The sequence below is a fragment of the Eulemur rufifrons genome, chromosome 29, assembly GCF_041146395.1.
Source record: "Eulemur rufifrons isolate Redbay chromosome 29, OSU_ERuf_1, whole genome shotgun sequence".
NCBI lineage: Eukaryota > Metazoa > Chordata > Mammalia > Primates > Lemuridae > Eulemur > Eulemur rufifrons.
The window spans coordinates 88196606-88209833 of NC_091011.1; the positions used below are offsets into that span (position 1 = coordinate 88196606).

Genomic DNA, 13228 nt, shown 5'->3' on the forward strand with positions numbered 1-13228 from the left:
TCTGTTGTTTGGGTTCTTTCATAAACACTTATAATCTGAAATTATATTATTTAAGTGTATGTCTCTGCCTCCCCATCCTTCCAACTTGAACTAGGACTGAAGCTTCATGATGGCAAGAACTTAAGTTTTGCTCACTCTGGCATCTTCTCCAGAGCCTAGAAAAGCATATGGTATGTGGTAAACATTAAATAAACAAGTCAGGAAACCAATGAGGTCTATTCATCCTAATTCTATACTGATACCTAGAAACATAAAGCACCACTCTTTGAAACAGGCAGAACTACTGGATGACCCCTATAACTTTACAGTAAAAATTAGTGAACAAGAATAGTCAGAATGTTTACTTTTAATTACCCCTTTAAAGAACTTTAAGGAATAATCAAGTCTCTTTCTGTTATTATGAAACAATACTTGCCTCTTCCCATGGACACATCTCTAATCTTTTGAGGACCTCCCTGGTGTGGAGCTCTAGGATGTCTAGGTTAGAAGGAGTTCGGACATTATGATCTCGAAGTTTCCTCATCTTTCGTCGGGAATGGTAGGGGGAAGTTGCTTCATTTGAGGATCGTGAAATTGGACACACAGTAGGAATTCCCTGAGATTTAACTGGTTTGCCATTTTCCTCCTTTAAGAATTAAAATTAGAGTATTTTTATGACAAGACTACTATATACACACCTGACTAATCATCCATAAAGATATTTTAGAAAACAAAAACCATTCAGTTTAATCATATAAACAAAAAAGACTAAATCGTAAGCCTCAAAGAGCTTTGCTGAGACATTTATTCCCTTCTCTTCCCCAAATAAGACACTGTGAACATATTTCCTTGATTTTTAATATCATATTAAAGGCTGTGTTGTATTCCACTGTATAGATACAGCATAATTTATTTACATAATACTCACTGGTAGCCATTTAGGCTGCTTCCAGTTCTTTCCCACAATGAGCATTCTTTTCACATACCTATTTGCATAAATCAATGCTTACTTTTTAAAATGCTTTTTTAAATTTTTTCTTTTTAGAGACAATGTCTCACTCTGTTTTCCAGGCTGGAGTGCAATGGCATGATCACAGCTCACTGCAGTCTTGAACTCCTGGGCTCAAGCAATGCTCCCAATTTAGCCTCCCAAGTAGCTGGGACTATAGGCATGTGCCACCACACCTGGCTAATTTTTAAGTTTTTTTGTAGAGGTGGGGTCTCACTATGTTGCCCAGGCTGGTCTTGAACTCCTGGCCTCCAGCGATCCTCTTGCCTCAGGCTCCCAAAGTGTTGCGATTATAGGCATGAGCCACTGTGCTGGCCAGTATTTACTTTTTAAACCAAAATCACACATCTATATAGTTTTTAAAATTAAATATGCTATAAGCATATCATGAAAAGTAGTGGTCTACTCTTTCCCATCCCTGATTCCCGTTCTCCAGAGGCAACCACCTGCAACTATTTTTTTTTTTTACTGTGGTAACATACATGTAACATAAAATTTTCTATTTTAACCATTTTTAAGTATACAGTTCAGTGCTATTAAGTACATTCACACTGTTGTACAACTATCACCACCATCTGTCTCCAGAACTTTCTCATCTGCACAAACTAAAACTGTACCCACTAAACAATAACTTCCCATTCTCCCCTCCCCGCAACCCCTAGCAACTACCATTCTACCTGTACTCTATGAATCTGACAACACTAGGAACTTCATATAAGTGGAATTATATAATATTTGTCCTTTGGTGACTGGCTTATTTCACTCAGCAAAGTTATCTTCAAGGTTCATCTACATTATAGCATGTGTCAAAATTTCCTTCTTCTATTTAATATAAGGCTGAATAACATTCCATTGTATGTATGTACCACATTTTGTCTGTCTGTGCATCCACTGATGGACACCTGGGTTGCTCGGCCCACCTTTTGGCCATAGTGCATAATGCTGCTGTAAACCTGGGTTTACATACATCTATTCGAGTCCCTGGTTTTAATTCTTTTGGCTATTGGGTAGCCATGACTCACAACTCTACTAATTGTGGGTTTTGCCCCCAGTTTTTTGCCTCTGAATTTCTAAATAACATGTTTATACTGTTTTCGGCTTCAGTTATTACAGGATTCCTACTATGCAAGATGAAGTCTTAATCTTAACCCATACCTCTCCTAAACATACATTTACTTCCATTTCCTTTAATATTCTGTGTTTAAATTATGCTCAGTAAAAATTATCAATAACCCAATGCCACATAACATACTACTATTACATTCCTTTCTTTTACATCCTTCCATAATCCCTTGAGTTATAATTGCCTCACTTCCCATCTGCTTTGTTTTCTACGTATTAATATTTATCACTAATTGATCCCCAAATTCTCTACTAGAAGAATGCAAACATTCAAATGCATTAAGTAATCTATCAATTTTATACTTTTCTTTGGAGACATCCCTCCTGGATAGGATTGCCAGATAAAGTGCAAGACACCCAATTAAACTTAGATTTCAGGTAACAACAAATATGCAGCTTTTTGGTCTCCTGATTCATACTGGACTGGCTGCTCTCTGGGCCAGACTTATTCTTCTAGGTGTATTTTACCACTTTAAATTGTAATATTAATTTGGAGTTGACATATTCTCAGAAATGACACTCCCATTTATTTAAGTATTGTTTTACTTCCCTTAATAAAGATTTACAGTTTTTTTCATGTAGACTCATCCCTTTCTTACTAAGTTTATCCTTAGTTTTGGCTGTTATCGTGCATGAGATTTATATATGTATACATTTACATATATATTTAAGATCAGATATATGACTTTTGATACTAAATTCATTTATATGATTATCATCACTCTTTAAAAACAGAAATATTTTTCTACTATAGCTGAACACATTGAGAATTACACGAACTATTCTCTCCATGGATATTAAACCCAGCATTTTAATATTTCTTAGATGTATACCTCTTTCCATTCCCCAAACACGACCCTAACGTAAGTTGTGAAATTATCAGTTGGCCTCCATTCTGCCACTAATTTCCTCTCAATTCAAGCTAAACACTAACGGAACCACCTTCCTGAAGAATTACTTTAATTAAAACACCCTTGCTTAAACACCTGGAAGAGCCCTAATTAGTTAATTAAAACACCTAATCACAGATTTTGAGTTTTTATCAAAGGGTATTTACCTGAGCAAGTTGCTCTATTTTTGTCCCACCCCACCAACCTCATCCCTTTCTCCAACCCAGCTTCCCTAGCATGACTCATCCCCCCTACATTTTTTCTCTTGCTGTAATTACTTAACACATATTTATCTCTGGGTAGCTGAAATTAACTGGCTCTGAAAGTTGTATTGTTTACTCTGTATTTTTTGTTTTTAAAGTAACCTGAAGTAATCTGGTAACTGTTTATTATTTCATTTCAATATAACATTCTAAATTTCTCTCTAAGTCTTTAGAAGCCTGAAAACCTAAGAATCCATCCAAGACTCATCTCATTCTATTACTTCTAAGTGTGTAAGAGTTTTCAAATGTTTGTAGTGTGCTGGTAGATGCATTTGCTTCTCAAAGCAGATAGTAACGAAGCATTTACACGATAGTTTTTACTCTTACCTCTATTGCTCGAATTACTTTAGAAAGTTCTTTAATGAGATGTCCAGGTCTAACATTGTCTGGAATTTCAAAGGCATGTTCAGATACAAGCTGTTTTTGGATTAACAAAGATAAGAAAACCAAAGTTACTGACATTTTTATATGTGAAAACTAATTTACTAAACCAATTTTGGGGTTCTCTAGACTTTATAGACATAGCTAAATACTAGTAAGTCATGTCTCAGAGTTCATGAAGTTGGTATAACACCTTCAAAAAAGATCCTCATTAACACATTAAAAATCCTCTTAGGTGGACTTGTTCCACAGTGAGTTTTGCTTTATATTGAGTAAGTAACCTTGTACTCTACACCTCAAAGCCTACTGTAATTCTTACTACTACTACTAAAGTAACTCATTAAGCCTAACATTTAATTCATAATGCATAAAGATTTTTAAGGGGAACACAGGCACTACATAATCCTAGTTTCTCTTGGGAAGTCTAATTTGAATAAATTTGTCAACTTTTTTTTTCTTTTAATAATCAAAAGCAAAATAGAAAAAAGATCCCAACAATAGTGAAGAGGAGTTAATTGGTAAGTTATCATATTTATTGAACTGAAAACTATTGTCATTATTATGTGTATTTCAAATATTAATCTCTATAAGAATATTTTGGTTTTTTAGACACACTCAACATACTAGTTTCTACTTTTGCTGTTTACTTGGTTTTAGCATCATTTGTTAAAACAGGTAATAACGACAGTAATATTAAGTGCTAACTCTGTGCTCTAAAACTGTAAATACTAATATTTACAAGCGTTAACTCATTTAATCCTTCCAACAACATTATGACATAATTCCTACTGTTATTCCCATTTTACAGGTGAGGGAAGTGAGGCATAGAAGTTAGGTAACTGGCCCAAAGTCACTCAGCTGGTTTATTAGTAGCAAAGCCGAGATTTGATTATCAACATTTGACTCCAGGATCCACGCTCTTAACCATTATGCTGAGCTGCCTCTCATCTTACGTCAAATTTAACAGATATTAATGTAAACATCACGCTTTTTACTTATTTATTTTTGAGACAGGGCCTTGCTCTGTAGCCCGGGCATGAATGCAGTGGCGTCATCATAGTTCACTGCAATCTCAAACTCCTGCGGTCAAGCGATCCTCCTGCCTCAGCCTCCCAAGTAGCTGGGACTACAGATGTGCACCACCATGCCAGGCTAATTTTTCTATTTTTTGTAGAGACGGGATCTCGATATGTTGCTCAGGCTGGTCTCAAACTCATGGTCTTAAGAGATCTGCCTTGGCCTCCCAAAGTGCTAGGATTACGGGTGTGAGCCACCACACCCAGCACATCATGCTTGTTAAAATGCACTGTAACTATATTGTATTAACAGTATTCATTATTGACAATGAATTTACTATGCATCAAAATCACTTATGAAGTTTCTAAGAACAGAGGTTCAGATCCTACCCTACATCTATTAAATCAGAATCTCTAGAGGAGGATCCAGGGGTTTTATTTTTATAAAAAGCACTAAAGGCAATTCTGATAATCTCACAAATTTGAGAACCACTTGTCTAAAGCCTTCAGTAGGAATTAAATTATATAGTTTTTGCAACATATGCCTGTTTTTGTTACATAGTTTTAAATTTGCTTATGCCTTTCCTTGTTATCTAAATGATAGTCTTTTACAGTGGAAGACATGGTTTTTATTTTCCTGAATGCTTCCACACTGGCTTGTTCTAGTAGATATATAGCAATGATAATAAAGTGACAGGGAGTATAAAATTATTGGGATGGTAAACTATTAATTACTGTTTCCCAATATCTCCTAAAAGCAGGATTTTTATTTCAAGGTGACAATCAAGAAATTAATTTGGACATGTATTTTCATTACCTCACACATTTATCATTTACTAAAGTATTATGTGCAAAGCTCCATGTAGCTAAAATGAAGATAAGAAAGACAGTCCCTATTCTTCAAAAGCTCATAAACCTGGTGAAGGAGAAATGGATACATTACTTTATATACATTAGGTGTAATACCACTGGCACAAGAAATATGCTATGGAGTCATAAGGGAAGTTAACACTAATTCCAAATGGAAATCTGGGATGATTTTTGGGTGGTGGGAATCAATGCAAATTGGACCACATTTTAGTGAAAATGGAAAGCTCATGCTTAAACCTTGACCTCTCCTGCCCTTCATTTTTATATAAGTCTAGCAGCATGGTAAAGAGCATAGGCGTTGCAATCCCAGAGATCTAAGCTTTAAGTTCTAGCTCTACCAGTTCTTTTGGGCAAGTTACTTAAAAAACTCTTGAACCTCAGCTTTCCCATATGTAGAACAGGGATACCAATAGCACCCTGACCTCATATGGTTGCTGCAAGGATTAAATGAGGTCATGCATGTAAAGACTAAGCACACTGTAAGAGCTCAATGTTATTTATTATTATTCTGTATCTACATGTTCATTTCTCAGTCAACATCCTAAATATACTTGAATTACTTTCTTTTCCAAATTATAAAGACATAACTAAGTACTTAATTCTCGTAAATATGAACAGAAACCAGTAATCTGTATATACTGTATAATAAAATACAGGTTTCACTTAAAACATAATCTCTATTCCCTCTACTACTGGCACTCACAGGTGCTGCCAAAACAGCATAAGGACTCTATTTTCTTGATCTTGCCACATAAAAAACAACAATTTTACCAAAGAAAATAACTTACTTCTTTTTTCATCCATAATTTTAAAGCAGTATGCAGTGCTTTCACTCCCTGGACTAGGTAAGTTTGAGGCTGGAAACCATCTTCTCTCAGTTCTGTAGGAACAAAAGTGGGGTGGACAAAGAAGTTAGAGTGTTCTAAAAATAAAGGGATTAACTTTAGATTTTGAGTAACCACCACGTGTAAAACTGTATAACTTCTAAATTAATAGAAAGACAAAAAAGTGGAATATAAAATCCAAAAAGAAGGAAAAAGAAATAGAATTATATTCAATGTAATTGTACTAAATGTTCTATTTAAGAGAAAGACTGTTCCTTCAGAGTAGATAAGGGAAAAATAAATAAATTAAAAAAAGAAGAAGAAAAAAGAAAGACCATTCCACTGGGTTTAAAAATCAACTAAAAGTACACAAATAACATGTAAAAAATACAGAAATGTTTAAAATAAAAAGATGGGGAAAAGATAGCAAGCTTTGAAAAAAAAAGCTGGTGTAGCTATATTAATAGACTGTCATTAATAAAGGGTCATTTCATAATGACAAAAGATTTAGTTCACCAGAGAGACATAAATAACCATTTAAATTTTGCACTCAATAACATATTCTGAAAATATAGAAAGCAGTAACTAGACAGAGCTATAAGGAGAAATCCATAATCACAGTGGGAAATTTTAAGACGTTTCTCTTGATAAACAATAAAGTAAGTGAACTAAAAAAAAAAAAAAAAATCAGGCTGGGCACGGTGGCTCACGCCTTTAATCCTAGCACTCTGGGAGGCCGAGGTGGGAGGATCGCTCAAGGTCAGGAGTTCTGAGACCAGCCTGAGCAAGAGTGAGACCCCGTCTCTACTAAAAAAATAGAAAGAAATTAGCTGGACAACTAAAAATATATATAAGAAAAAAAATTAGCTGGGCATGGTGGCGCATGCCTGTAGTCCCAGCTACTCGGGAGGCTGAGGCAGAAAGATCGCTTGAGCCCGGGAGTTTGAGGTTGCTGTGAGCTAGGCTGACACCACGGCACTCTAGCCCAGCGAACAGAGCGAGACTCTGTCTCAAAAAAAATTAAAAATAAAAAAAATCAGTCGGCAAATATATATGTAATTTGAACAATATAAAACTTGATTCAATGGCCATAAATAGAATATTATACCCAGAATTGCAAAACACACATTCTTTTCAACATACACAGAACATTTACAAAAAATCATCCATATCCCAGGGCCATAAACAAGTCTTATCAAATGTCCAAGGATTTAAATCACAGACGTGTTCACCATGCAATTAAGCTAGAAATCAGTAACACAGAAATCAGTAACAAGATAACTGGAGAAAGTCCATATGTTTAGAAATTAAGAAACACAAATAGTAAGAAATAGACTGCTAACTAACATTTGGATCAAAAAATATATATTAGGCCAGGCATGGTCACTCACACCTATAATCCTAGTACTTTGGGAGGCTGAGGTGGGAGGATTGCTTGAGGCCAGGAGTATGAGACCAGCCTGAGCAATATAGCAAGACTCTGTCACTACAAAAAACAGAAAAATTAGCTGGGCATGGTGGCATGTGCCTGTAGTCCCAGCTACTTGGGAGGCTGAGGTAGGAAGACCCCTTGAGCCCAGGAGTTTGAGGTTGCAGTGAGCTATAATGATGTCATTGCACTCATGCCCGAGCAACAGAGCGAGACTCTGTCTACAAACAAACAAACAAACAATAAAACAATACATTAGAAATCATAATGTGTTGGTTAAACAATAATGAAAACATTATATCAAAATGTGGTATATTATACGTACAAGGAAATGTATAGGTTTAAATGCTTGTATTAGAAAAGGCAGCTGAAAATTAACGAGCTGAGGACCCCACGAAAAACTCAGGCAGGGCAAAGGCAATATATGTAAATTAAACATTTATACCCCTGTAATATTCTGGGGAAAAAAAAAAAAAAAAGATTGGGACACTGGGTGGAAAATTAATATCATTTTAATTTAAAAAAAAAATGAGCAAAAATTAAAACAGAAAATGGAGAGGACTGTTAAGTCTCAAACTGGTTCTTTAAAAAGGTATTAAAATTCATAAAGATAAAATAGGCACAAATATGCAGTATCAAGAATGAGAAATGAGACATCATTACAAATGCTACAGATATTAAGTATTTAAGAGGGATAACATGAACTTTATGCCAACAAATGTGAACATTTAGATAAAATTTCTAGAAACTAATTCATCAAAATGGACTCAGTAATTAACTAGAAAACCTTAATAGTCTTTTAATTACTAAAGATACTGACTCAGCAGTCAAAAATCTTCCTACAACTAAAATTATAGACCAGAAGGTTTGCTCTGTGAGTTCTAGCAATCATTCAAGAAAGAAATCATTCCAATAATATACAAACTTCTCCAGAGATCTGAAAAAGAAGGAACAATCCCAACCTTTTATATGAGGTTAGCATAACTTTCATACCAAAACCTAACAAGGACAGTATGAGAAAACAAAATATGGTCCAATATCACTCTTGTGCCAAAATGAAAAAAAAAAAAAATACACACATATGCACATATTTATACGTAACATGTAAATATATACCTTATATATCTATTAAAATATATTTTATATGTTTTATAGAGTATATTTTATATATTCTAGATATAGTGAATATATGTGCCAGATTTTTACCAAAAAAAATTATGAAATGCTGAAAAACATTAAAGAAAACCTAAATAGAGATGTTCCATGATTATTTTTAGAAAACTCAATATTTAATAACAATTTTACCAAAATTGATCTGTAGATTTAACATGCTCTAAGTTAAAATCCTCACATTTTTATTTGCTTGCTTGCTTTTGATGGCCTAATACAAAGACAAAATAGTTATTTCTAAGACCAAGCAAATTGCTGATGTGGCTTCAAGAGTAACAGAAAAATTTTGTCTTTCAGATAAGCTCTTAATTTGCTCTAAAAAGTTGAATTATGAGCCTCTCTTAGACATTAGGGGAAAAAGAGACCATTGTGCATCACCCCAGGGGTGTGTGCATGCATAGTATGAAAGGATAGTTTCTCCTAGCTAACCATAAAATAGGAATCTGGCATCTTAGGACACAAGGACAGAAGAGACGGGAGAAACAGAAATGCCAATCTCTTAACTAGAGGGTTCAGTAGTTGAGTTTTATTTTCACAAAACAAGGACATTTATAAGTGTTTTTGTAAGTATGTGTAAGTGTTCCTGCTTTTCTAGACTGTACTTAAACAGGAGACCATGAACTCTACTGTCCAGTATTTTACTGAAAACTCAACTCTACAGTCCATTGTGACATTCCTATTAGAGCCAGGAAAAATACCTGAAAACACTAAACGAGTCAGGGATTCATGATAATGATTCATTTCTGGAGCAGAGACTGGTCTTGGAAAGAAAGTACCTATTTCTCGCTGTCTATGGCCTTCATCACACACACCTGCAGCACCGTCAAGACATCTCCCTCTACATTTTGCTGTGGGGCGTGGGGTTTAGGGTGCCACTGTTATTTCCTTCTCCTCAAAGAGAGAGGGTTTTTTTTTCTCTTTTGAGAAAAAAACCATACACAAGTTTTATCACTTTAATTCTGTACATGCTATCTTAGGAAGTAAATTTTTGGTTGTTTCATTTTACCTTTTCTTCTTATGTAACTTTTAAATGGAAAAAGAAACAAATGTTCAGAATAAACTTTACTGTTTAATCTGTTTATATCTGCTCTTCTGAGAGTTATAAATTATAATAATAGTACTATTTGCAAACTGACTAGAAAATTTAGACAGCACAAAAACCAAACTATATTCTCACTGGCTCAAGTACAGAAAAGCAGAAAATGGATAGAGGTAGAAGTGATACTCAGTCTCCAACTTGACTGCTCAAGGATTATTAAGCCAAAATATAAAAATATCAAAATCTGAAATTCCACATTTTAAAAAGTATTTAAATAAAGGGATATTCAAAGAAAATATTTTTCTTCAACTACAGAATACATAACCTGGCAATTGAAAAGTTGGTTTGCATCCTAACAAGTGAATTATTCTAGCCAGCATAATGGTCATAAAGGTGATGGCATACACATTACCTGATTCTCTCAGGACATGAAAATTATTTCTTCGATTTTTTAAAGCAAATGTTTGGAACATATATTAGAATAACAATCACTTGATATAAACTACAATTTTCAGAGGGTGTGGGAGGTACTTTTACATGCTTGATAATGTGTACAGGCTACTACAGTACTAGATGAAATGAACACTTTCCAACATTATTTATGTTGTTCTGACATAGTCCTTCACATACCTGATTTTTTAAGAACGTAGGTTGTTAGGTTATGGACTAGTGACTAATTCACTAAAAAGGTTCCTGGAGAGAAGAAATCATGTATTGAAAAAACAAAATAGTGTGACATCTATACGCTACTAGAAAAGGGACTCTGTCAGGTGGCTTTCAGTGGACTTACAAATATTATATATCACATCATATAAAAAAGTATAAATTATTAATTACCTTTCAGGGTTTCCAGCAAGTTTTTGGCTACAAACCAACATATGGCTTCAAAGAAAGGGAATTTGAAAAGATCTGGTGTTTTCAGCCTTTTCTCCATCTCATAACACCTAAATGAATAAAATTTGAAAAAATATTTAATGTTAACATCAGTATTTCAAAATTAAATGAAGGTAACCAACTTGAAAATAAAACATAAGACAAATCAAGTACTGTACATTACTTAGCAACAACACCACATTTGGACAAGACTGGATTATCTTACCCAGGTTCTGACTTTAACAAATGTGATAGCATGCCTTAGAATTATACTGAGCTTCACAAAAGGTCACACCTTGCGATCTGCATCCTAGTTTTAACACAAAGGAATTTTACAAGGGTTCCACTATAAGTGAAACAATGTATTTAGAAAACAGCTCCCTGTATTCCACAACACTGCGATATCCACCCAGAAAGTTTTCTTTAGCCTCAACTAAGCATTCAATCTTAAGACCTTACTTGGGGCTAACCAAGGTGAGAAGACAGGAACTAGCTTGCCACAGCGTTAGTCTTCTGTCAGAGTCCTTGTAGCAGCTCATACAGCAGGAGCCATCTTTCCCTCAGGGACAGCTCAGGTACAAAAAGAGGAGATCCACATTTGGTAGTTGTGGAAGCTGCCCTGGCTTACAGTCTCACGTCCTATAGGAGCCTCACTCTCTCCTTTTTAAACAGTATTTTATCTTATTTTATTTATTTTTCTTTAGAGAGAGGATCTCACTGTTACCCAGGCTGGATTGCAGTGCCATGATCATAGCTCACTGCAAACTCCAATTCCTTAGCTCAGGTGATTCTCACACCTCAGACTCCTGAGTAGCTGACATTACAGGTGCATGCCACCATGCCTGGCTATTTCATTTTTTTTGTAGAAAGAGGGTCTTGCTATGTTGCCCAGGCTGGTGTCAAAAACTCTTGGCTTCAAGCAATCCTCCTGCCTCAGCCTCCCTAAAAAGTGGGATTATGGGTGTGAGCCACTGCACCCAGCCTCACTGTCTATTGTAATAACTCCACACACAGATGCGCAGCTTCCAGGGATTCTCATGCCCATGCCACGTGATAACAGCACTCAGGAAAGCCCAAAGATACGGCTTCCTGCCAGGTATTTCTAGTTCTCCCAGTCCTGATACAGTTTATCAATTAGGAATCATTTTTACCATAAGCAGTGTTGCCTAGTAATATTCTCCCTTCATTAGACTACCAGGGGAACAGAGTCAGGCAAAGATCAAATTCTCATACAGAGGGGAAATAGCTGTTAATACTTTACCTGCAGCAAAATTAAAGCAGATGTTTTGACAGCAATTATGACTTAAGGTTGCTTTTTTCCAGCAGCATATGTCACACCTGAGTCTGACTGGATTTCATTTGTTTCCCTCATTGCAAGAATAGCCAAAGGAGAACACATATATTTTTATAAAATTTTGAAATCTAGGGAGATATTATCAAACTGAGTAAGTTACAGGAGAACACATATATTTTTATAAAATTTTGAAATCTAGGGAGATATTATCAAACTGAGTAAGTTACTTTTTTTGTTTTAGATTTGAAATGCATCAACTATCCTCCTGACAAAGTTTTAAAAATACGACTTTTGTTAAAAGTTCTTATTCCCAATCATTTCTCAGGGCCTATCTCCACGGGATCTCAAATAAAATGCTGTGAATTTTTTTTTAACTTAAAAAAAAAAGACTGTCCTATTTAAGAAAGGACAAAAGATCCTTTAAATACTGATGACACAAACCTGAGCTGCATGCCAATGTTAAGGTTGTGAAGAAAGTTCCCCCCAAAAGCCATACAGTCCTGAGAAGTGAGCACAGCATGAATCCACCCTGAAATGGTTAAAAGTATATAAGTCAGTAATTTTTCAATATTTAAACCAAACAAATGTGATATCTACCTGTGAAGTAACTCGAAACACCAATATCAGTTCACTTCATACTCCAGTGCTAGAGAAGTTAATGTCTACTACAACCCATAGATTCATTTAATTAAATATTTATAAAATGCTTATTTTATATGCCAGACTGTGTGCAGAGTTTGAGAAATAAGGTGAAGGTTTTTTTCTGGTTGTTGCTGTTTTCGTTGTTTAGTTTTAAAATACAACCCAACTTCACATAAAAGATTTTTCTCCAAGACAAGTTAAATCTGGTTTGAATTAGGAAAGCACAATTTCCACTAAAGAGCACTGGGACTGGCTGAGCACTCTGCCTCCCCAGGGCCATCCTAAACTGAGTGCCTGAAAGGTAAGCAGGGGAGGATCAGCGGACTCAATCTGAGACCCAACTCTGTAAGAAGGAAATGGCAAATCGCTCACATTTAATTATGAAGGGTTATTGTCCTGAAGATATAAACATGGGCAATCAAAATGA

The 13228-nt window shown here is 35.2% G+C and overlaps 1 protein-coding gene across 1 annotated transcript in view; it reads right to left on the reverse strand.

Moving 5' to 3' along the window:
* KDM7A (lysine demethylase 7A) overlaps nt 1–13228 on the reverse strand; it is a 73377-nt gene that overhangs the window by 10401 nt on the left and 49748 nt on the right. The window contains exons 8-12 of the mRNA XM_069461791.1: nt 12601–12688; nt 10830–10936; nt 6319–6410; nt 3591–3680; nt 416–625 (exon numbers count right to left, since the gene is read on the reverse strand). Of these exons, the coding sequence (XP_069317892.1) occupies nt 416–625; nt 3591–3680; nt 6319–6410; nt 10830–10936; nt 12601–12688 (587 nt within the window). The remainder of the gene's footprint in view (nt 1–415; nt 626–3590; nt 3681–6318; nt 6411–10829; nt 10937–12600; nt 12689–13228) is intronic.